The sequence below is a fragment of the Cyprinus carpio genome, chromosome B21, assembly GCF_018340385.1.
Source record: "Cyprinus carpio isolate SPL01 chromosome B21, ASM1834038v1, whole genome shotgun sequence".
NCBI lineage: Eukaryota > Metazoa > Chordata > Actinopteri > Cypriniformes > Cyprinidae > Cyprinus > Cyprinus carpio.
The window spans coordinates 7,967,531-7,992,687 of NC_056617.1; the positions used below are offsets into that span (position 1 = coordinate 7,967,531).

A 25,157-nucleotide genomic window follows, 5' to 3' on the forward strand; every position below is an offset into this window, starting at 1 on the left:
TAACTCCCTCTCATCACACCCAAACAGCTGTAAACCTCTGGCTAACAGTGAGCATTTATCACTTTAATGAGGACATTTAGCTGTCACTATTAAGGGACAAACCATTAGAATGCCAAAGAATTCCCTTTCCTGGTTAAGTGCCCGTGTTCCACGCAGGTGAAGTTAACCCAGAGCGCATATATGTTATAATCACATTTCCTAGCTATCTAACCATCTATTGTTTTATATATCTTTAAAAGTATACAATAACTTAAATGATATGGTATTATGACTATAAAATTAGTGACTATATTTCAATAGTTTTATATTTAACCTGTTTATTTGATTACATACTTTTAAAAAAAAAAAAATCATGCTTAGTTTTATATTTTTGTGATTCAAATCTAACAAAATCCTTAAAGCTATTTTAAAGGAATGGTTCACCCAAAACTGATAATTGACTCACCCTCAGCCCATCTAAGATGCAAATGAGTTTGTTTCTTCATCTGAAAAACATTTGCAGAAATTTAGCATTTTATGGATCCTCTGCAGTGAATGGGTGCCGTCAGAATGAGAGCCCAAAAAGCTGATTAAAACATCAGAAGTAATCCACAGTACATTCATTAACCACCTGTAAAGTGAAAAACTGCATGCTTTTTAACTTCACACAAAAAAAAAAAAAAAAAAAAAAAAAAAAAAAAAACACACAAAAATATGATAGAAAATGTTATGAATTTGACAAAACAAACAAACACATAAGAGATGACAAAAACCATGTTAGGAAAAATAAAAATTAAAAAACAAAAAAACTACATCCAATTAAAGCTCAAGCATTCACTCAATTCATATGGCTGAACTTACAAAACAAATGTCATCTTCCTTTAATTTGGTGCCCTTTTCTCAGTGGAACCAGGAGAGGCCATGATGTTTGAAGAGGCAGGAACATTCCTGATGAGAAGGGAAGCAATTATACAGCAGTTTCTCAACACTGGAGAGCTAGTGGCTGCGGGCCTGTCACACTTCACCATCATGCAGAAAATTGGCCATGCTCAAACTGTGAACACTTGGAACAAATTTAACCAGATCAGGCCAGTATTCCTCAGCTGGACCAACAACTTTATGCCCAAACAAGTGGATAAATTTGAGTTGGCTGATTCCCAACTCTGCTTTGGGATATAGGCCATTGGCTCTCAAAACCAAATGTTTGTGTACTTTAAACTTTGAAATTGAACCATCAATAATGAATTTAATGTTAAAATGATATTACATATAATTAAACAGAATAAATAAAAATATCTATGTAATGTAATTTTGCTCAGATACAAATTTGTCTTTTAAAATATGTTTAGACGCTTTTACAAGACAAAAATACTGAACACAACCGGACAGATTAAACATTGTTCTTTTTGCTCTGAAGCTCTCAGATGATAGGAAGTTGTGATGTAAAGTAGTTCTGGGCAGCAGTTCTCTATCATAAATGCATGAGCGAACTTGACATTGACATTCTGCAGACAGGTCAGAGGAGTCCGATTTTCCTCGCATTGGCAACCAAGAAAGTGCATGACTGAAAACCCTTATACAAGCAAAAGAAAATGTTCACTAGCGGAAATTGGAAATTCTCACAGTGCTGTTTCTGCCCTGGTTGCGATGGGCATCTGAGTGGGATCAGAGATAGCGGTACGGATCTGAACAGACGTCAGGTGCTGTATTGCTTGCACTGATTTGAAGTTTGTCAGCGGAAACAAATCTCTGCATTCATTAGAAAGAACACAGATAACTTCTGCTTGTCGGTTTTATTTTGTTTTTGTTATATGCTGTTAATGTAGGAATAAGTTCAAGACGATACACAAAAAAGTTGTACTTCAACTGTAGTGCAAATACAACAACAAAAAACAACAACAAATGTGCTTCTAAAGCCAAGACAACTTTCTTGAAAAGTAGTTTTTATCTTGTTTTCCAGTAATAAAATAAATACCTAAACATCCTTAAAACAAGAACTTACTTGATAAGCAAAATTGCTACTTTATGTGTAATGCTATCAACATACTACAATATGTTGACTTGTTTAACAAGAATATATTTTGAATTAACTTTATTTTTATTTTGCAGCATAGACCTAACACATTTAACAGTGCAAGAAACTTTAATACAAGCAGTATTGCTTATCAAGAAAAATGTACCTTGTTTTAAGGATACTGTTGCTGAACTTTTTTGCAATGTAGCAAGGCAGGTTTTTCAAACAGTATTTACAAAGACAATGTTTACAATATTCAATATCCACTTCCAGAGGGGTCATTTGGCAGGATAGCATTTTCTGTCATGGCTTTTAAATTATGAATATGTAATATGCATAATTTAATAAATATGAAAAAGTATGCATAATCACACTAGACAAATGAGCTCCCTTTTGTTAGGACATTGTAGAAATGTACATTGTATAATATGAAATCTCAAAGGGTGATTAGGGTGATAAACTGTTGAATTTTCATTTCAGTACATAATGTGATGCCTTAAAAACAAAATTAAAAAAAATAAAACAAAATCAAATCATTAAGGCACGTAAAACCCCAAAGAACCCCAAACAAATCAACAACAAAAGCTTGTGACAGTTGCCATTAAAGGAATAGTTCACCCAAAGATGAAAATTTGCGGAAAACTAAATCACCCTCAGACCTCCAAGATGTAGAGTTTGTGTCTTCAGTAGAACAGATTTGGAGAAATTTTGCATCACATCACTTGCTGACCAATGGATCCTCTGAAGTGAATGGGTGCCGTCAGAATGAAAGTTAAAGAAACAGCTATAAAATCCATCAATAATGCATCTTAACTTGAAACTATTGGTTCTGGCGAAAATATGAGCCTATAATCTATAATAATGCTTCCTCCGTCCTCTCACATCAAAATCCACAGACATATTTGTTTAGAACTATTTTGGCTTGTGAACGGTACTTGATCTGTGCATATTGCTCTTCTGATTAAGAAAACACTTTTTCACTGAAGAAAGCAATCTTATGTAATATATTTTTGTGTTGTTTTTATCAGCTATTCGCACTCTCATTCTGACGGCACCCATTCACTGAGGATCCATTGTTGCGCAAGTGATCTAATGCTAAATTTCTCCAAATTTTTTCTTATGAAGAAACAAACTCAGTTACAACTTGGATTGCCCGAGGGTGCCATTTTTGGGTGAACTATTGCTTTAACAAATAACTTATTTTAGTTAAGTTTTTACCTATCTTTATACTTTACAAATGTCAACAACCTCGGAGACCTGCTCGTTTCTTTACCATTATGAAAAACAGTGCAGCTGTGCTGGATATTAATACATCGAACAAAACCTGACCTTCACAAACCCTCATCAGATCTGTGTCCACTCCGGGCTCCTTCATTTAAGACTCACTCGCGAGCACAAACGGTAATCGCAAACCGCTGATTGCAGCAAAGAGACGAGAGAAGCAATCAGGGAGAAATCTTTCATTATCATGCGATCACTCTGTATTCTATCAATCGAAAGGCACAAGCGATGCAGGTTTTGACGCCGTATCACCAGAAGCAGCAAGAGGAATGTGACACAGAACAGACATATTGTAATGCAAATGTCAGTCACCCTGAAAATGGATTGTTTCAGATGAAGGATTATTTTTCGCTAGTCTGACAGCTTGAATGTTTTGATTGGATGACTGCTGTTTGACCAAAGACAGATAAGATGATAGAAGAAACAAACACTTGACGGCACAGATAAACTCAACAGGTGATATGCACTTGGAGTTTCCAAGCATTGTTTTTTTTGAATGGAAATGAAGTTGTGCAAATATCAGACTACATTTATCAATCTTAAAGTAACAGGTCAGCTAGAAATGATGAAAATAGTCTGTGATTATTTATTCACCCTCATGTCATTCCAAACCTGTACGACTTTCTTTCCCGAAACGTAGAAAGAAGAAATTAATTGACCACGAAGAAAGTAATTTAGGTTTGTGTTAAGTAAATGATGTTTTCATTTCATTGCTGGGTGAATGATTCATTTAATGCTTACAATCATCTAACATATTGAAACAGATGGCAGCATGCGGATATAGATTGCCACTGTGCTCTAATATGACAAGGAAATTCTGTAGCTTTATTACCACATGATTTGACTGTCGATCAGACACAGTTTATCCATTTTCAGTGTAGTTTTGCTGGGAAATTTGAATGAATAAATGAACATATGTGACCCTGGACCACAAAACCAGTCTTAAGTCACTGGGGTATATTTGTAGCAATAGCCAAAAATACATTGTATGGGTCAAAATTATTGATTTTTCTTTTATGCAGATATTTTGTAAATTTCCTACTGTAAATATGTCAAAACTTAATTTTTGATTAGTAATATGCATTGCTAAGAACTTTTTTTTGGACAACTTTAAAGGCGATTTTCTCAGTATTTAGATTTTTTTGCACCCTCAGATTCCAGATTTTCAAATAGTTGTATCTCAGTCAAAGAAGATATATAAATCTCAATTTCGAAAAATTTACCCTTATGACTGATTTTGTGGTCCAGGGTCACATATACATATCTGATCACAGTTCAACTAAATGTAGCATCACAGAATCCAGTGCCGCACAACAGCTTTCAAAATTTGTAAATACTAAAGTATTTAAATCTAAAGCGCAGCATTTCAAGCAGGTCTCCGGGTGGAATCCACTACATCAAATCATTAGCGTTCTCTGAAGTACACATATTAAAATCAACATAAATAACAGAAAAATACACAATCCCAGAGGGTTCCCAAATAAATCTCAAGATAAAGTACTCGATATGTTACCTAATGCATCCTGACTTGGACAAAAAGGGAAACATTTAGAAACTGACACGTAGAGTCCTTTTGTAACAGCCTTCAAAAATAAAGGCGAGCCACTCACATCGAGAGCATCCATCTGTGCACATAGAAATAACGGTGTTAACAAAAAAAAAAAAAAAAAAAAAAAAAGTCTTCATTTTACAAAGTGCTTGCCGTGATTTCAGCAGTCTGCCGTGTGATTTACGGCGCTCTGACACTTATGTTTCTGTCCCAAATATGGCATATGGAACACCTAAATACTGCGGCAGCTGAATGGGCTTGTCCAACATGCAAGAGTGTCACACTTTGCAGGCGTTCCATGAGCTCAAAAGTAAGTGAAGTACGGAAACAATATTTGTGGTATTTCACCACCCATAATGTGTAAAACTGCCAGCGAATCTGTTCTTCTGGGTCTCACCGCATTTAAATAAACCTCACAGTTTAAGATTGGTGTGGAACTCACCACATCAGTTAAGAGCAGAAACATTCCCACAGAGAAACTCTGAGGGGCCACTTCCTATGGAAGCCTGCATCATGTCCTGTTGAAGCCAACATCAAGCGAGGATTAGCATAAATCTGGCCTCGACCCTCATGAGGTGGAGGGCCATATGGGCAGCGGATGGGCCTCGGTGTTGAATATGTACTTATCCAGACTGATCAGCTCGCTGTCGTCAGAGAACAGGAGGAAGAGATACTTCAGCGTCTCACCCAGGAAGAAACTCTCCATCTTATCTCTGGGTGCGGGGTTCACGGGGTCACGGACGTTACCTATGGAGGTGTAGCCCCCGCTGGGGACCTGGGACAGCAGCATATAAAGAAGTCAAGTTTGTGTGCATTGGGCACTGAAATGTTTATGAATTGGACCAACAAGTCAAATATTGTCATTTTATGGCTGATTACCAATAAGTGGATGATATTAAAATTGCATAATATTTTGTCTAAAAAAATCCCCTAAAAACTAGAAATTGCTTAAAAAAACTGCTTAAAACTGCAAAGTCAATTGAGGCATCAGTTTTGAAGTTTGCCCAAGGTTATTTATTTATATAAAGATAAATTACAAAAGCACATCAAATTACTAAAACAAAACAAAATTAAAAAGAAAACAGAACATATAAAAAAATATATATATATTTTATTTTTTGTATGTGTATTTTTTTTTTTGTGGATTATGCTAATCCATACATTTTTGTCTCAGATTTTTGAAGCCCGGTGGTATTTATAAAAAAAAAAAAAAAAAAAAAAAAAAAAAAATCACATGTAGACCAAAATATTTTGTAGTTCTTACTCACTCTGGTGTACTTGTTGAAACTTTGCAGTATGTCCCAGCCCCAGTCCCTGTATTTGCTGTCCTTGGTGAATCTGTACATGTAGAACAGACTCTCAACGGTCTCAGGTCTCAGTAAGTTGTGTCTGTCTGCAGGCTGCACACACATATTGGGAGAGAATAATATCTGTTCATGTAAAAGGGCACCACCTTTTTTTAAAAGTCATCCTCATCAGTGCTGAGTGCAGAAATGCTGTTCTTCAGAACAGATACTAGAAAAGATAAACACAAAGGCCTTGATTGGACATTCTGAACACAGTTTCTGCACTATTTGGGGGGCTTATTACCATTTTATTTCTAGACGAAGGACAGAAAATGAATGATGGCTCTATTCCAAAGCCTGCATCAGCAGTTTAAGGCTACGGCTCCAACCGCCCAGGGAGTTTATTGTCAGAAATGAGTGGTGACTGTACAGGTTAATGTACCTTTACATCAATGTCCCGTCCGTTGCTGGACTGCAGGTTAAAGTGAGCGATCTCTGGGCTCAGGCCTGTCTCCATCTGTGCATACATCTGATGACACGTCTCCATCAACTGCAGAGCCAGGTCCATGTGATCAGCGGGCAGACCATTGTGAGCACCAAGAGCCAGTGTGCCAGGAAGAAAACACACCAAATGATCCTGGATCAGACAGAGAGAGTGTTGTGATGGAGAAAGAGTTCAACCCTGTAAAGAATATTGTATCATATTTGATACGAAAAAATATAAGTCTGATAATTATCAACATGATCAAAACTTTGCTGAGAAACCTGATGTTCACAATCTTCTACATAAATTCAGTTGTCCCTTTCATAGTACATAGGTTTCTTACATATATTACATAGCATTATATGCACAATTAAAACTTAAGAGCTTTGATGATAAAACTAAGAATTAAATATCTAACTAAGACTTTTATTATTTGTAGGCAGAGTGACAAATTATTTTTATATGTATTTTACTGTATGTAAATTGTCTGCAATACTATTATAAAGATCTTATTGTTTTACAAGTTATTAGAATTTTACCATATAAATATTAGCAACTACACCAAATTGCATATTTGTGCTCAGTTTGGGTCTCTGAATAAAAAGCATGTTTTTTTTTCCTCCTTGAGGATGAGCTCAATATTTTATTATATTATACTATGAGTCATAAAAACCTGATGTATGTAAATATGATACTCACAGTTTTTTTTTTTTTCAAGATTTAAGATTTGTAATAAGATTTAATCCTGGAGATTATAGGATCAGATGCTGTGCTGCGTGGTATAGATTAAAGCTATTTATAGTGTAACCACATAAGAAAAAAAAAAAAATAACCAAAAATGAAAACTCTGCCATTATGTACTGTTTTTCCAAATCCGTATGCTGTTATTTTTCCATGTGGAATATTAAAGTAGAATTTTGCCATTTCCAAGTTTGTGTTCCATGGGACAAAAACAGCATACAGGTTTGGAACAACATGAGAGTGAGCACATAACAGAATTTTATTTTTTGCAGTGAACAATTCATTAAGAACAACACTTGGCAGCAGAAATGTGAAGTTATGACTCACCATTTTGGGATTGAGATGGCCATTGGACAACTCCCCAACGAAGGTCAGTTTACTAGGAGAAGTCTGTCTCAAGAGATTCTTTCTGACACCTTCTATAGCCTGAAGATAGTCCTCTAGCAGCCTGGAAAGATATAGATGCATCACACTCTGCATTTGAAGTGATTAAGTTTGCCCTCTAGAGGCAGAATGAGATACTGCATTTTAATTGTACATTGGGAGCACCTCAGACTTCAGTTGATACTCATAAGTGTAATACATTCAATCAAACATATAGAAAGTAAGAGCTGCGATTCAACTCCATTAAGGTCTTAGTGAGATTACACAGACAGGAATCAGGATAAAGAGGTCATTTAAGTGAACCACCTTCCACATCAATGACTAGCATAGCTATCCATCACTGCCATGGTCTTGGGTTGATTTGATATTCCTGACCAGAGACAGTTATCAAACCTCATTAAAAGTCAGTATCTATTGAACCCCAGTGAACACCTTTTTATTGAATTATTCAAAACTGAACCCTATGAAAAAAATACTTTCAGCGAGGAGCAAGTGTAAGTGATGTCAACACAGCGGGAGTCTAACGAGACTCAGGTGTGAGCAGAAGCACTGACGTGAATGACAATGACTCGTCAAGTTCCAGCAGAAAGAACAGGAAGACAGAATAACATCCTGTCAAATGCAGAAAACGGCTGATGTCACATTTCGCCAGGAGCGAAGGCACCTTGGCACCGTCTCTAATGGTGGACATGTGCAAAATAGTGCCTGTGACAGTTGTTGTCATAATGCTGCTGTCTTGCAGGGGCTTTTTCACCCATTTACTGTCAGTTAGACAACAAAACGTAAGTTCAGCTGGTTAGAAAAGTAACAGCACACCTCACCTCAAAAAAGCCGCACCATTTGAGGCATCATTCATGTCTAAGACGGGGTATGTGCCAATACAAAAAGCTGATCATTATTTTTATGCTATGTTTGAGGACAGATAAATTCAATACAAAAAAAAAGAAAGAAATAAAATCAATCATTTTAAATGCTACAAGTGATTTTAGGCATCATAATATTATAATAAATAATATAAAAATAGTTTAAAATTCCAAAAGTAAAATGGCATAAAAAAAAATGGATATTCATTGTTTAAATTTGCTAAAGATTGCATTTTTATTAAATTATTTGCAACTTGCAAGCATGAAACGATGGCAAAGGTAAACTAAATATAATAATAGAGAAAATAAGCATACAGAAGTAAATATCCAATATTGTCCAACAGATTTCCAATATCAACTGATATTGATCAGTATAATGCATAAGTATATAATGTACAATAAATATATTTTTTCTCTCACTTTTTTTTTTCCTTTTGAGTGTTAGATTAAAGCAGGCAAATTAAATGTAAAATAAAGAAAAGAAACATTCAATAAAATATCGACTGACCATAATAAATAAATAAATAAATAAATAAATGTAATGAATAAATACAAAATTGAAATACATAAAATGCATAAAGTGCATCCCTACTAAATAAGTATGAGTAATAGTGATGCTGGAAATCCAGTTAAAAATATTGCATTAGTATACCAATTTACTAATATTAAAATATGTTGAGCAACACTGGAGCAACAGTGAATTCAAGATTGGACTATTGGTTTGATTGTCCAATGGCTGTTCAGAAAGCCTGTTTTAAAACGAGGATTATTTTTGTGACTGTTTGATGTTCCTAGATGTGCACCTTTATTCTAATTCACAAGAGGTTTTTAAGTGCTAGAATACAGACGGTGACATTCAAACAGAAGCACCTGCACCTGAAATACAAAATATAGACCTCTTAAAACAAATTCCACCAAGAAATGACTAAGACATCAGAATAAAATGATCCAATAGTGAATGCACTGAAGTCACCTCCAGGTTTCTCCAATGCTCTGTACCTTTATCACTGTCAAGGCTAAGTAGCATGTCTACGGTTTTCAAAAATCTGTCCTTATGTAATGATTAAAACACGCTCAGAGTCTTTTTTTTTCTGGTGCAATTCACCCTTTCAGTAACTGACAATGTGAATCAATCATATCAGCCCATCGGTGACCAGAATCATAACCTCAGTACATTAGGCTCAGTGAGCATCGTCAATTCCCTGGAAACCATTAGCTAAAAGCACCATAGGGCTATTGACACTCGGTCCAAGCACTGAACTGAAATCAGCCAAAGCTGCATTTGAATCTGCTGTTAACTCACTCAGTCTCTTTCTTGCCACCCTGTAGCCACTGTTTGAGCAGGTACTCGTAGTAGCTGTCCGCACGGGCCCCCAGTGTAAAGGCCCCTCGACGTGTGAATTTCCCACTGTTTGTGTTGATGAACATGGGTACCAGACCGTCACGCTTTCCCTCCAATCGGTGAACCTGTCTGGTCACCTCCTCCACTGCATTCTAAAAACAGAGGGCGAAAAATAAAATAATACAAAGAACAGAAAAAGCTTTTAAATATTTGTGAAAATGAAGAAATAAGATACATTTAAATTCAAATAAAAACAAATTAACATACATTTAAACAAAAAGGTAAAATAATAATAAAACATTTTAAAAAATGAAAAAGGTAGTACCTGGTACTGTGGGTCCTGTGTGAGTCGGCTGAGCTCTCTGAATTCCAGCTGAATGCTGGTCACCTCTGCGACTGTGCTGTCTGTGGTCCACCGTGGAGGGTGAGCGGTTCCTTTACCAATGTTCACGTCAGAGTAGGGGATTTTAGATGGGGTTTTGAAAGCAGGCATTAATCTGAACCCAATGTCTTTCTGCAAGAAAAGAGACACAACATGTGTTGAGTTCTGTGGTCCATTGAAATAAAACTTTAAAACTATACTTTACATTTACTAGGACAAAAATGAATGATAGTGGAGACACTACTAAGATATGAAGTACTTACAGCTTTATCCAGGAAGAGAGTGTCTCCAGTCAGGTGGTATGTGCTCAAGAGACCCCCCAATATACGGATGGTACTCTCAAAAAGATTCACATCCACATTCTTGGAAAAGGATAATTCTGTCTCAACCCACTTCCTGGCCTCCGCAAACTCTATTACAGAAAGAATTAGATAAAGAGAGAGGAAAAGGCAAAAGGAGGGACATAAAAAAATAAATATTATTACAAAGTTTTTATTGCTTAATATATATATTTTTTTTCATTGGTGTTTCTTCAGATTTTGGAACTTTTGTCTCTGCGGACTTTCTCAAAACACACTCTCTAATTTAAATTTATCTACTAACAATGTCCAACAAAGGAAAAAAAATATTTTTGTCATTTGCATGTTGTAATTTGACAAAATTGCAGCTTGACTGGAACACACACAATACGATTTCTTAAAAAAAAAAAAAAACATTGTTTACCTCTTAATTTCCTCACATCACATCTCATAGTTCATCAAAAGAATGTTTCACTGACACTATTTTTTTTTAAATTTTCACAGTAAATAACAAAAAGGATTTTTATGGATGGATTTTCCTATTCTAAGATTGCAAGACAATGATAAAGTAATAAAATCTATACATAAAAGCAATTTGAAAGGTAGCAAAAAAATAATAATAAATAAAACTCAGTTTTAATGTGGCCTGGCTTTATATAATAAAAAGAAAAATGGTCACTTTTAATAAAAAAAAAAAAAAAAATCAGCATCTAGGAAATTAAAGTGCCAGTGGATGAAGAAAGAAATGAAAAGAAAAGGACAAAAAAAAAAAAAATACATCTGAAATCTGAGCACAGTGGTCATGAAACAGAGTGGCAGACAGAAGCTGCGATTATAAGACTCACCGTCTTTCAGTCCCAGGATCCACATGGTGTCCAGTGCGTCAATGAGAGTTAGGCCCAGGCCGAACCACTCTCCATGGGTCTTAGATATGGGCTTCAGTTCATCATGACCCCACGCAAAGGCCTTATAGCCCTTCCATGCGTGCCTGAAGGCCTCCCGCACCGCCTCCACGCGATCCACGGCCTTCACTGTGACTGTCACAGAAAGACATTCAGATGATCACATGTCTGTGAGGGCTGATCTTTAACACAAGCCAAACTTTGGCATGGACAAATGGCTCAAATTACGGGATGAACTCTGATACCTGGTTTTAAGCTGGCAGCTTTTTCTGCATCAGCCACGGTTCCTTCTTTTCCATGGGCGGTGGACTGAAGCTCCGTCCCCTGCTCCGCCTCGATCATCGCCCCACGCCAGCTAGGAATCCAAAAACTGCTATCAGTTATGACAGCAGTTTATCTAAGATCCAACCCAGAGTTTCAACACCAGTAATCGCACCGTTTCCTCCCACCGCCTCACAATTATAACCGCAATTACACACGATCGAGAGGTGGAGTTCTGTAACAGGACACAGCTGGAGGAAATGAAAGCTCATCACAACTCAATTCAAAACCGCTGTGTTACCAGCTCAACTGTTAATAAACTCTTCCCTAGGGCTCTAGCACCGCGCAGGAGTGTTTATCTTCAGCTACTGTTGTGTATTTCTCTGCTCTTTCTAAAAAGGAGAGTTCATCCTAAAATGAAAATTCTGTTATTTTTTACTCACTCTAACATTTCTTCTTTCTGTGAAACAAAAAATTTAATATTTTTAGCACACTTTCTGTCATTATAAGGAGCTCCAAGCATGCGAGTGAGACTAATAACAATAAGTGCCAATAAAACTCATAATTACCGTCTGAGCTTTAATAACTCTACTTATTCAAAAGGTTAAATGCTAAGCTAACAACAAATAAATGTCAATGTCTAATCCTAGGCAAATCATCATTCTCAAACCTCTGAGAACGTAATAAGCCAAACCTAATGACTGTTTTTGCTTCTTTCCCTCCGTCTTCATCTCTCTTGACTATGGCTTCTTCTCCATCTTTCACCTGCCAGTCTGACACATTCCCTCGCTTCTGTAGGACTGGAGGACCACGCTTGCTAGGTGGCTTCCTCTGCAGATTCAAACAACCCAACATAAAAAGACAAGAGTAGGTGAAGAATCTAGTATCTTATGAGGAAGGTCAATTAATGTGCTAAGATCAGCATGGTTGTGGTTTACTTTAATAAAATATTAAAGCTTCAGTTTATTTATTTTAACCCTTTTATTTTGAATTTAGATTATTCTTTATTATTATTATTATTATTAATATAAATTAATTGGTTTATTTCTATTTATTTTGTATTTACAAATAATCCTATTTTTTGTATCTTTTTAAATGACTTAATATGATATATTTTCATTGTCATTATTGATATTATTTTATTCTGAATTTAGAAACAATTGTAGCTTTTTAAAATTATTAATATAATAATACTAATATAAATATTTATTTATTTTAATGCTTTTGTTTTAAATTTAGAAACAATCACTTTTTTTATATTTTTAACACTTATTTATTTAGAATTTAGAAATACTAGCAAATTTTGGTATATACCTTATTATTTTCTTTATTACTATTAATATTCATTAATTTATTTATTTATAATGCTTTTTGTATTTAGAAATAATTGTACCTTTTTGTATCTTTTTAAATGATTAAATATTCATATTAAATTATTTTTAAAGCTTTTTTTTGGAATTTAGAAGCAACTGTAATTTTTGTATCATTTTATTTTATTAATATAATAATTCTAAATACTGAATTAAGAAACTTACAGTACAATTCTGGTTTAAAGACCAGGTTTAAGGTGTTTTTTTTAGCAGGAGCTGTAAAAAAAACTTTGCAAATGAGTAGAGAAACGATAAAGTGAACAATATACTATTTTGCATATCCTTAAGAAGCATTCCTACTAGGGTTGCAAAGGGGTGGAAAATTTCCAAAAATCCCTGGAATATTCCAAAAAATCCTCGAAAGTTTCCAAAATTCATGGAATGTTTCCGAAATTTACTGGAAAATGTTCCACCTTTTTGCGACCCTATTTCCTACTAACCATAGCTGGAGGTTTGGGAAGTAATGGAATGCTTGGTCTTTGAATCTCTGGCATCACTTCTGGTGGGATGTCCTGGAACCCCGGGACAACTCCTGGCGGGATCTTTGGGACGAGGCCAGGAGGAATGGGCCTGAGACCTCCGTTATCCATTTCAACCCAGTCCTCCTTCAGTGATCTATCAGAGAGTCCTGGAGAATAAATAGACAGAAATACATAATATGTGAATTATTAATAGCAAACGGCGAGATGTTTAATAAAACATCTTCCCCAGTAGCTAATATAAACAGGCAGAGGTTGTACCAATCATCCAACTTTTGTGTTTCACCTTTCATATCCAGTGAAATGTCATTAAAGGTGGATGTATGAAGTACCTCTCCACTGCTCCGTCAGGCTGGGATAGGAAAGAATCCCACAGATGAACAGGAAGGCCAGCAGGAAAAGAATCAGACTGCGCTGAAGCCGAGACAGCTGCTTCCATTTCTGGCAAAACAAACACAAACAATTCAAGGACAATTGGAGGAAAGTGCAGCAATTTTATATTTGATGGCTTGATGTGGCAATTGCAATGACTGCCAAATATAGTACTAAAAAAATACAGCTACATGGAAACGAAAATATGATTTATCCCTCCAGTTTTCTCTCAGTACAGACCTCTTTATAATCTAATCAACCTAACAAATTCATTCGACATGAATCTCAGATAATGGGAGACATAAAGGGATAGTTCACTCAAAAATTCAGTAATTTCCTCACCCACATATTGTTTAAACCTGCATAATTTCTTTCTTCTGTGAACAAAATATTAAATACAATACCTTTCAAAAGTTAGGGGTAAGTTGGACTTTTTTATGTTTTTTAAAGAAGTCTCTTAAGCTCACCAAGACTGCATTTATTTGATGAAAAAATACAGTAAAAACAGTAATACTGAGAAATATTACAAGTTAAAACAACAGTTTCCAACAAGATCCTCCTTCTGGGTTCCCAAAAAAAATAAAAAAATAACAGCATGTGGTTTAGACAGACATGATGGTGATTAAATAATACTGTAACAGAGTTTTCATTTTTTGGCAAATGGTTCCTTTAAGCTATGTTTTTAAATTAAAAGGTTATTTTTCAATCTAAACACATGTGTTTCAGCTAAGCAGGGAGTGCATGTCTGCTTTTTGGAGATAATTGAGTATATACAAATTAGTGGATTAAATAAAAGAGGGAAAAAACAAGGGTTTTGACACCTGTGGTTTCCTAAGAGTGAACACGACAACTACAGTGCCAGCATTTTGTTCTCAGAATATTAAACAGATGTAAAGACATCTCGCAGACAGGAAAATGGCACTCATTAACACAAACAAATAAAGGAGGCAGAAGCCATAAGCCTACAAACATCACTGTTAATGAATGAAATATACATAATGCTTCATATTTTTGTCCTGCAAAACCAGGTAAAGAGTTTAGATGCCATTTTAAGGAGAAAATACCCAGGCACTAACCCTCCAGCAGGACTGTCTCCGGTGCTTGCCGTTGGTGTAGCTGCGGCTGTATTGGTCTCCCAGCGTCAGAGAGACAAAGTCCTTCCTCTGTGGCGAATACATCTCTAACACAGCCACCACTCAAAAACACTGAATCAAATAGGTGAGAGAGGGGGGAAAAAGACAAGAATGACACAGATATCAAGTGATTTTCCCACAAATCACTATTCAAACATGAGGTGGTCTGTTGCTCCAGCGACACTGATCTTTGCAGGTCCCTGAGGAGAATCGAGGTGTAAAATACAGCTCTGTTCAGAAGATTAATTCTGGACTAAATCGAGGCAGGGGGCAGCACACTGGCATCCATCTGATCTGAGAACAACACCATGAGACAGGGCCGTTCACCTTGCTGTCCCGGGGCCATGAGAGCCATGTAAGAGGGGATTAGGAACTTTAGCCTAAGTCCATCTGGTTTCTATCATAACCTGAGCTTATTGGATGGAATAGATTTAAAGACACTGGCCTGCCAAGATGACACACATATGCTGCTTATACAGGAAAAGGCTGAATGCAGGTTGTCCCAAATGCAAATAATGAGTGTGTAACTTTAGTGTGCAATGAACTACAAGCTCTGTTTTGAGACAAGGTTCCCACACTTTTAAACCATTTCCATGACTTTCCTGTAACTGGATATTAGGGCTGCAACTAACGATTATTTTGATAATAGATTAGTTGGCCGATTTTTTTTCCTTTTTTTTCTCGATTAATCGGATAACCCCCACAATTTTCTTTATTTTCATTTTATTGACAAAAACGCACTATTCCACATTCTGCCCAATGTCCTTCAAACAAACGTACCACCTGAATGCTATGAAAACATACAGTGCTTAACAATTTATTAGACTACCTGTCATAATAGAGAAAACAAATATTTTAGGAACCTGTCGGGTATCGGGTATCTGAATAAAAATAAATAAACATAAAGCACTTGACTATTTTGTCTGCCTTTCTAGAATAGATAACGGCAATAATTATATTATAGCATTAGTAATAGCCTACTACTGTAACTAAAGAGCTTACGCATATTGGAGGACTAACCAGTACAGAAAGCTAAAAAATGATTTTGGTATAATTACCAATACTGTTAGTTAAAAGCAGCAGTGGCACAAACCTTACAAAATTGGTTAAAAACCTTACATAAATTTGTTTTAATAAATTTGTATCACTGTAGGCAATATAGTTTAAATATCTAGATCAAAAATTTTAAATAATAAAGATAATTAAGATGAATAAAACCACAGTAAAGTTCTGCAGGAACACGCTACGCATGCACTTTGATCACAGTCAGTCTCCTCTTACTGTCATTTCTTTATCCTGTAAAAGCGTCTGACATTTATATTCAGACAGTTACACATTAGACTACTATGGCTTTCCAGCAAGTTTTATACTACACAGGTCAATTTCTATTCAGAGAAAACTCTTAGAATACAACATTGTCAATCAATCAATCAATCAATCAATCAATCGAATCTCAAAATCTGATCTGATTTTGTGGGTTATGTAGAGTCAAATGACTGCTTTAAATCTCCACCCAACTCTATTCCACTATTTTTAATTTTCTGAAAAACATTTACATTGACCTTGATATTTTTTTATTTTTTCCTTCGTTTGAACCTTTGAACTTTGGCCTAAAATCATAGGTCAGTCATATTTATTTTGTCATAAAGTGCAGTAATCTTGTCATAAAATTTGGCAGCATGTTCTGAGGTAAGTTAACTGAAAAGTTTGAGCCATATGCAATACCCAATTTTTTTTTTTTATATAAATGTCTTGACAATATCATTTCAATTTGGTGACAGCGCCCCTATTGGTCAAAATTCATAAGCTTTTGTATAGTAAATAATTCTACTTATGGCTTCTAAATCTTTTTTTTTTTTTTTTTTTTTAATTATAATCACATGAGGGACGTAAAGTCAAAAAAATTCTTGAATATATGGTGCTGAACCAGTACTTGCTATTTTTATATTACATTGGTCGATTTCTTATTGTACACATTGCTTTGGCAATACAAATGTAACATTTGTCAGACCAATAAAGCACAGTAAAATAAAAAGAAAGAGAACAATGCACTGATTCTGTATTAACTGCTTAACCCATCTGCTCAGGTAAGGGAGTAAGTGGCCTCCAAACGCATCCTCGTTTTACCTTATTCTGGACAACTTGCTGCTCCTGGTTAGGAGGAGGCTCTATATGCATGAAGAGGAGGAGGTCACAGCCCATGTAATGCATCCCATCCACTGTGCGAGTACGTTAGTAATAGTGTACACTCAGTGTGTAGGTGACAGCAGGAGTGGCTATCAGATCTCTATCTCACCTCCATCACGCTGCTCTCCTACAAACCGCGTGTTCCTCCCACAAAACGCTCATTTAGGCTGATATACGGTCTATTTGTAATGTGTCAATCAGTCGAAAAATAAGCATGACCGTTGTTAATAGTCAAACAGCTGTGTGCAGGGAAATGTTTATGTGACAGCTACGTACTCACGTGATCCTCACGCACACGCGTCATTCGTTCGGGCTCCGCCCTCTTTTATTAACGCGTTCATCACCTTACAGCTGATCTTCCCTTACTACTAGGTCATAAAAAATGCCAGTAGACATAATTATACTGATGATAGCGTGGTTTATCCTCTTAATTTTTCTATATTCTTATAGTACTTGGTTATTAATCAAGTTACAAAAACGTTACCACTAATAAACAGAGCTTCATTTGGAAATTGTGAACGTCCCATGTAGAATTCTTCAATATACAACCAAATAAAAATGGCGATAATATCTTTATTATTATATTTTATAAATTTATAATTTTAATGCACTAAAATATGAGTTGAATTAGCTTAATTACTGTAAAAACGTATGTATAAATAATATATTGTAACCTATCCACACACTAAATATAGAACTAAAATAAATAACAAATTAAATATATTCATAAATGCCATCCATCCACCCATCATGGAGCCTATTTTATTGTATGTAAATATAATATTATATATTAATATTATAAATTGTGTATTTAAACATAAGATTTGTACTTATTTTATATATAATGTATATATATATATATATATATATATATATATATATATATATATATATATATATATATAAATATATTAGTGCTGTCAAACAATTAATCGCATACAAACAAAAAGTTTGTTTGCAAAAAATATGCGTGTGTTCTGTGTATATTTATTATGTATATATAAATACACACACATACAGTATATATTTTGAAAATATTTACATGTCTATATATATATATATATTTATATTATAAATATATTTAATATATAAACATAACATTTTCCTGAAATAACTACATGCATGTGTGTGTATTTATATATACACAATAAACATTTTCAAAACATATTGTTTTTTTGTGTGTTTATATTGTTTTTTTTTTGTTGTATTTTATAAAGATATTTTTTTTGATGGCATAATAGTGTATATATGTAAAATAAATACAATACACAACACATAATTAAGATACATTTGTACATACAGGAGGCTTGAAATTAACTTTAAATTGATTATAAATATTAATTATAATAAAATATTTTTATAATAAAAAATATTATAAAAAATTAGGAGATTGTGATTGAGTGAAAAGAAAGTAACACTTTACTGGGACTGATGACACTCGTCCCTCATGATGTTCATGCATTACAGAATGATGATATCCTCACAGACACTTAAAAGTCTGGCACCTTGCATTCCCAATGACCATATCTGAAAACTGTTATGGCAGGTTCAGGCATGCAGTGTGCAGTAGATTTCCCACTTCGTCCCCTTCCACACAGACCACAGGACATGAACGACTGCATTCAGAAAATAAATTCAGGCAAAGGGTGGCACTTCTATGGCCCATTGTGCAAAATTAATCCTAGCTGGGTTTCAGTTTTGCTCATTACCATGTTCGGCTGTTTGAACAGAAAAAACACAACTTCACAGAGCATTTTTAAGAAATGTTCGTGTTTCACACAATGATATACACAATTGTCCAACACGATTTAAATGATACATTAATGCACATTTTATAGCTGATACTCAAACAGATGACCAGCATGTGATTTCTGATGTCACCACAAATACATAGAAAACACAATATACATTACAAAATGTTATTGAACAAAAAGGTTTTCAAAACAAAGCACCTGTGCCTAAATTCTATGTGATTTAAAAATTTTTTAATGATAACTGCTTTAAAACAACGATGAACAACACTTAAATTTGGCTTTGCTTGATTAATCTCAACATATTCTATGAATTAACCTATTTCCAATATCATTTGTGTATTTTCTTATTTGTAAGTGCTCCCTGAGACCTACATACAGTAAATGTGAACTTAAGGACACTGGCTCTATGACTTTATGCATGTGTACTGAATTTCAGTCTCATAGCAACATTAGATCACTGCTTGCACCTTTATTAACCGGCTTTGCTGCAGTTTCTTTTACGCTTCTCTTTCTGAAACAACTATTACTGCTGTATTGTAAATATTAGCACCCATAAATCATTTAACATACAAATTTAAGACCATTTCTGAAATCAAATCATGACATGAACAGAGAAAACAAAGGTAGCACAGACTTCCTGATATCCAAACCTCATTGGAAGGGTTAGCTGTGTCCTCACTGGGATGCTTTGTTTGTATCAGTCCTACAATTCAAGTTAGACACTTAAACGAGAGGGGAAAAAAGTGTCATTCATACACTTGCCTAATAATGCAAAGTTTTATAATAATAACTGGTTAATCCGTTTCAACCGTTTGTACATAAACAGCTGAAACTTGGACCATGCAACCACATAGTGGTCACGTCAGAACCCTGTCATTACACTTGATACGATCCAAGCTTTATCTACAATGTTATTACAAGACCAGCTAGTGATTAAAAAACATTGCTGAAACAAATAAAATTATTATAAAAATAGTACATCAATTACAAAGCCAAAAGTCCCTGTAAACAAAAAAAGGATATTGTCCGTTTGTCTGGCAGCACCGGGATAGACAGGACACTGTCTGGAGTATTTCCTTTACCATGAGCCGCAGATGCCACATGTGTCTTCAGAGTGTCCTGTTGCTTGTATTTAAGGTTAAATGCACAGGATGTACCGTTATCATTCAGGGTGTCTCTAGCTGAAACACACAGGGCCGATGGTGAAGCCAAACTCGTAGCTGCTGTTGCCCAAGATTCCTATGTCACGTAGAGGAAGCAGATCCATGTCCTCAAACTGAAACACAGACTCGCGCGGTCCGGGATCCACTTCCTTTGCAGACTGGTACAACAAACACAAACATAAAGGGTTGTTAAAGTAAGGCACAATTGTTTGAAACCTTGTTTCTGAGCAGTTAATTCAGCTTTGCCATCCCAGGAATTAACTCAAATCAGAATTCAGAAATGAATTTTAAAATACATTCAAATAGAAAACAGCTCATTTTAATTGTAATAATATCTCACAATATTACTAGTTTTTACTGTATTTTTGATCAAATAAGTGCAGCACTGGTGACCAAAAGAGACTTCTTTCAACTGACCCCAAGCTTTTGAACAGTAGTGCATATCAAAATAAATTGCTTCACCACAGCAATGAATGAACCATATACGAACAAAAATGTGATTAAAACAACACATTTTATTACTAGTGCTGTTAGAATCCACATACCACACAATCCTGCAGTTCTCCTAAATAGCTCTGCTTCACGGAGTCTGTGAGGAACTGGATCTGGCGCTGTGTCTGGCCCAGTCTGTGTCCAGGGTAACAGGAGTACGTCACTCTCTGTTCTGCTCTGTTGCTCTGGAGTCGTAGAAACCGCAGCTGAACCACACTGAGGGCTGGATACTCAAACTGACCAAAGACAGACAGATGGGTCTTGATAGTAAAATTGAAGGACAAAGTTTACTGTGTACAACAACAGGGCTTAAAACTGAACATCAAACAATGAAGAGCAAGAATTTTATGGGTAATAAGAGCAACATTATAAGCGGCTATTAACCTGGACAATAAATTAAAGATGTTAAAGCATTAAAGGGACAGTTCAGCAAAATCAAAAAATTCTGTCATCACTTAGTCAGCCTTGTTTCATTCAAAACATAGAACAATAGCACAAACTTTGATCCAACAGGAAGTAAAAACTGTCCAACAGTACTACTTACTTGAAAACCTCCCTCCAGTGAACTGAACCAGTAGAACTTGCTGTTATTCCCTGAGTCATTCAGCCAAGTCCTTATCGGAAGCTGTGGAAATTGGAAGAGCGATGATAAGATTTTGATGTTCTTTGACATTAAAGAGACACAGAAGCAAGGTTTTAAGGTTTTAATAGGATATTACGTGTGCATCTCTGGGGTGAAGGCAGGTCTCTGCTCCTGACTCTGAGAAGTTACAGTACGCCAAAAGAGCATCTAAAGGACTGCCTTGGTTTGGGTCAATGTAGTAGAACCCTGCAAAAGTTACAAAAGTAATTATTAAACAGATTATTTTTTCCAAAACAACATACAATTCAAATATATTTAATAGTGTGCATACACACTCACACACACACACACACACACACACACACACACACACACACACTTAGTTATTTTAGTAAAGCAGCTGTATTAACTAACCTTCGAAAGTACAAAAAAAAAAAAGTTGGATCTCATTTACACCTAATTACTGTCCACCTTAGATTTTATCGCTTGAGACAGATCTTAATACCATGTGAAAATGGGGTCAATGTAACTGAGCGTGTTTTAGAGAAAATGTATGCGTATGTGTCTTAGTAAAAAAAATGCAACTGTAATGGAGAGATTTCTCAAAGACAGCACAAAGACAAAAAGGAACAAGAACATAAAGATATATGTCTTTGAAAGATGGAAAAGATGAAAGATAGGGGTCTGACCGCTGGTGTAGTTGGGATGGCACAGCCACAGCTCCAGACAGGTAGAGGCTGGGTGCTGCTTGCTACCGTCTGGAGGGTCCACCAGCAGCCAGAGGTCATGGTACAGAGAGTCCAGCAGTGTCTGAATCAAAGGGTAATTGGGCTTGTCTGAACTGTACATCAGATCCTGTTGGAAAAGAAAAAGTAAGACAAACTGATTTGCTTTTTTGTGATCCACATTTTAGTGATGGTCCAAGAATAAGAGAGTTAGATTTTGTGTTGTTCTGCCACTACAGTTTGCTGAAGATAAATAGCACATATTTTAGTTCTGCCATGATATCAGTACACAAAAAGCTGACTCCTTCTTTCATATTTTATTCTTCATTTAGATATAAGTCTAAATCAGGAATATATAAAAAGAAATGCACAAAAAGAAAATCAGATTTTACCAATCCTAGTTGGATTAAGTTAAAACTACTCAGTATGAATCTAATCTAATCTAATCTAAATCTAATTTCAGTTCTTTTTCCATTGTTCAGAATGCAACTTGTATCAAACATAATGGAAAATGCACAGCTATGCACAGCTAATATGTCCAGCTGTGTCTGAATATACAAATTTTGTTCACTTTTATCCCAAACAGTGAACTATGTGACAATTGCTAGTGTGTGAATTTTGACCATAATCACGGGATGTTTGCTATTAAATGATCAGAGTAAAAGGGTCACTAAGATTTTAAACAGCTTGCCTTGATCTGGGTCAGGGTCAGGTTCACAGAAACACCAGCAGGCCCTGGTGGCCCCGGTGGACCCTAAAATAAGAAAGTAAATTTATAAATAAACAAATAAGTTCTCGTATTGTTACAAAAAATGTGTCAACTTACTGGCATGCCCCTCCTTCCAGGGGGTCCTGTAGGGCCCTGAAATCCCTTAAGTCCCTAGGATTAAAGTGAAAAAGAGATATTTAATAACTTATCTCAATTTATGTTAACTTGAATATAAAATTATTTTATGTATTTTTATTTTGATGAATATGCAACATTTCCTTTTAACCTGACTAAAGAAAGCTTTGGAAATTAAATTTCATACCTTGTCTCCAAACAAGCCCTGCAATGTGTAAGAGATAAAAGAGAAAGAAATTATAAATTATCTTCATGCTCTTTCGAAGAAGAAGAAGAAGAAAAAAAAAACAGTCTGTGGTTACGAAAAAGCACTTCACTGTCCTTGCTTTTGTCATTAAAAATGAATTAACTAACCATGCTTTCATATCTTGAGAGGACAGAGCACATGTAAATGCATCTGCAGCAGATGTTTAATGCAAATTGGGCTACAGTTTATTAGGCACAGTTTGCTGTTAGTTTAAATGCTAAATGCTGAAACATTAAAATAAAGACATTCACCGGTAGTCCAGGTATTCCAGGTGACCCTCTAGGCCCAGCAGGACCAATATTTCCTTAAGGAAAAGTACACACATTTAATGTTAATTAAATAATTCAGAAGATGCTTTTAACCGAAGCAAGTGAAGGAAAAGAAGATTAATTGGGAGGATTTATCAATATTGACAGTGCTGCAATACATATGTACATCTGTCAATATGAAACATAAAAATGGATGTTTATATTTTATATTTATTATTATTAATATTATAAGCATTATCTTACAATATCTATGGTGAAGGCAAAAAGCAAAAGAATACGTTTAATGAGATATTATGACTTTACCTGATCCCCCTTTGGTCCTGGGGGTCCAGGAGGACCAATAAGCCCCATACTCCCCTAAAAAGAACAAATAAATACTTTCATAAGAGAACTGAATATGCTGCTGAACTGCAGATTCATTGAATGTGCTTGATATACATTATACCTTCAAGCCATCTTTCCCTGGTGGACCAAGTGGTCCCTGATCTCCTTTCTCACCCTGTTATGGACAAGTTAAAGTATCAATACTAATCATGCATTTCTAAGGTCTCTACATTAAAAGAATCCTGTCTGAGTAAAACTTTAAAAGCACCTCTGCTCCTTTGACACCTTGCTCCCCAGGCTCTCCTCTCAGTCCTTGGATTCCCTGTCAAGCCCATTTTTTTTTAGCAAATGCATGATTATGATTTCAAACTTTGTTAATGGTTCTCCATTTTATCAATTACCACAATGTTTTTTAATTCAAAGTATACAATAACTTTGATATCATTTGTTCTGACTGGGCATATCAAGTGTATCAAGCTTACCATACTTCCTCCCCATCCAGGAAGTCCTTTCTCTCCTACATCTCCCCTCTCTCCCTAAAGAGAAGCCAAAAAGGAAATACATAATGTGCCCAATTGAAAATCAAGAATTAAACTCATTTTGTATTTAATGCCATGTTGTCATTGTTGACATCATCTCTGAACCCTGACCTTTTCTCCTCTGGGTCCTCTGGTCCCCCTCAGCCCTGCCTTGCCTCTTTTACCCTTTAGATGTAAAGCACCAACAAAAAAAATCAGTTTATCAATCATAATCACCACCATCTTCCAAATGTTTGCTCTGCATTATTACATACATGACGTCAGAGTCTAAAATAACCTAAGTACATTCATGACACAATAATGTTGCTAAACTTCTGTGCCTTTAACTTAGAGATTTGGAAACATTTAATAGTCCAAGAGGGTACTAAAAGGACATATCGCATCTTACCCTCCGTCCAACGTGACCCATTTTTCCAGGTGTTCCATCTTTGCCTTGATTTCCCTAAAAATGCATCAAGAAGCAAATTAAAATTTAAAATTAAATTGCAGATAAGCGTCCTGGAAAATATGTATTCTCAAACACACTTCTCATATCTGACAGCAAGGACAAAGGCAAAGAGGAAGAACTTTTATTTTAGATAGCAGGCAGGGATTAAGACATAGTAAAGAACATTGTGACCTTACCTTCTCTCCTTTCATGCCTTCTCTTCCTTCAGGTCCTGGGTTACCCATGCGGCCCTGCAACAATCAAAACTCTTTAAGTGCCTTGATGATTCAGCAGAGTTAAAACAAAGGCAGAATTTAGATAAGGTAAATCTATTTGTTGTATTTTTGCTGTAAATATTTTATCTCTTCGGGCACTGACCTGAGCTCCTGGCAGACCTGGTGAGCCACGTCCCCCTGCCTCACCTTGTGGACCCTAACAGAGTTTCGAATTGATATAATTGGGTTAATCAATCACATGTACTG

General features: G+C 35.5%; 2 protein-coding genes across 3 annotated transcripts in view; both read right to left on the reverse strand.

The window, feature by feature from the left end:
- Positions 1-1,757: 1,757 nt before the first annotated feature.
- On the reverse strand, positions 1,758-17,608 carry man1b1a (mannosidase, alpha, class 1B, member 1a). Of its 2 annotated transcripts, none has more exons than XM_042747773.1 (14): positions 17,418-17,608; positions 15,065-15,193; positions 13,949-14,057; positions 13,578-13,765; positions 12,462-12,598; positions 11,752-11,861; positions 11,450-11,641; positions 10,569-10,717; positions 10,249-10,437; positions 9,885-10,075; positions 7,662-7,782; positions 6,552-6,746; positions 6,092-6,223; positions 1,758-5,598 (listed from the first exon to the last, which is right to left on the reverse strand). In XM_042747773.1, exons 2-14 carry the CDS (start codon positions 15,164-15,166, stop codon positions 5,392-5,394), a joined length of 2,022 nt encoding a protein of 673 aa, XP_042603707.1. In that variant the 5' UTR covers positions 15,167-15,193; positions 17,418-17,608; the 3' UTR covers positions 1,758-5,391. The 2 variants fall into 2 exon arrangements, with proteins under 2 accessions (XP_042603707.1, XP_042603706.1); XM_042747772.1 differs by having other exon boundaries at positions 17,249-17,608.
- Positions 17,609-19,059: 1,451 nt separating this feature from the next.
- The window catches only part of si:ch211-196i2.1 (collagen alpha-1(I) chain), a 68,835-nt gene continuing 62,737 nt past the window's right edge, over positions 19,060-25,157 (reverse strand). Inside the window, 17 exon segments of the mRNA XM_042747890.1 lie at positions 19,060-20,383; positions 20,771-20,953; positions 21,262-21,342; positions 21,437-21,546; positions 21,990-22,155; positions 22,717-22,779; positions 22,852-22,905; positions 23,057-23,074; positions 23,368-23,421; positions 23,689-23,742; positions 23,831-23,884; positions 23,978-24,031; positions 24,192-24,245; positions 24,360-24,413; positions 24,637-24,690; positions 24,873-24,926; positions 25,054-25,107. Coding sequence (XP_042603824.1) covers positions 20,240-20,383; positions 20,771-20,953; positions 21,262-21,342; positions 21,437-21,546; positions 21,990-22,155; positions 22,717-22,779; positions 22,852-22,905; positions 23,057-23,074; positions 23,368-23,421; positions 23,689-23,742; positions 23,831-23,884; positions 23,978-24,031; positions 24,192-24,245; positions 24,360-24,413; positions 24,637-24,690; positions 24,873-24,926; positions 25,054-25,107 — 1,305 coding nt within the window. The 3' untranslated portion in view covers positions 19,060-20,239.

Bases quoted from the DNA above. Each gene is read 5' to 3' on its own strand.
- man1b1a (XM_042747773.1), bottom strand. From the start codon at position 15,166: ATGTATTCGCCACAGAGGAAGGACTTTGTCTCTCTGACGCTGGGAGAC. The intron at 14,058-15,064 runs GTTAGTGCCTGG...TTGTTTTGCCAG, and splicing joins GGAGACAGTCCTGCTGGAGG to AAATGGAAGCAGCTGTCTCG. The intron at 6,747-7,661 runs GTGAGTCATAAC...TGTCTGATCCAG, and splicing joins GCCATCTCAATCCCAAAATG to GATCATTTGGTGTGTTTTCT.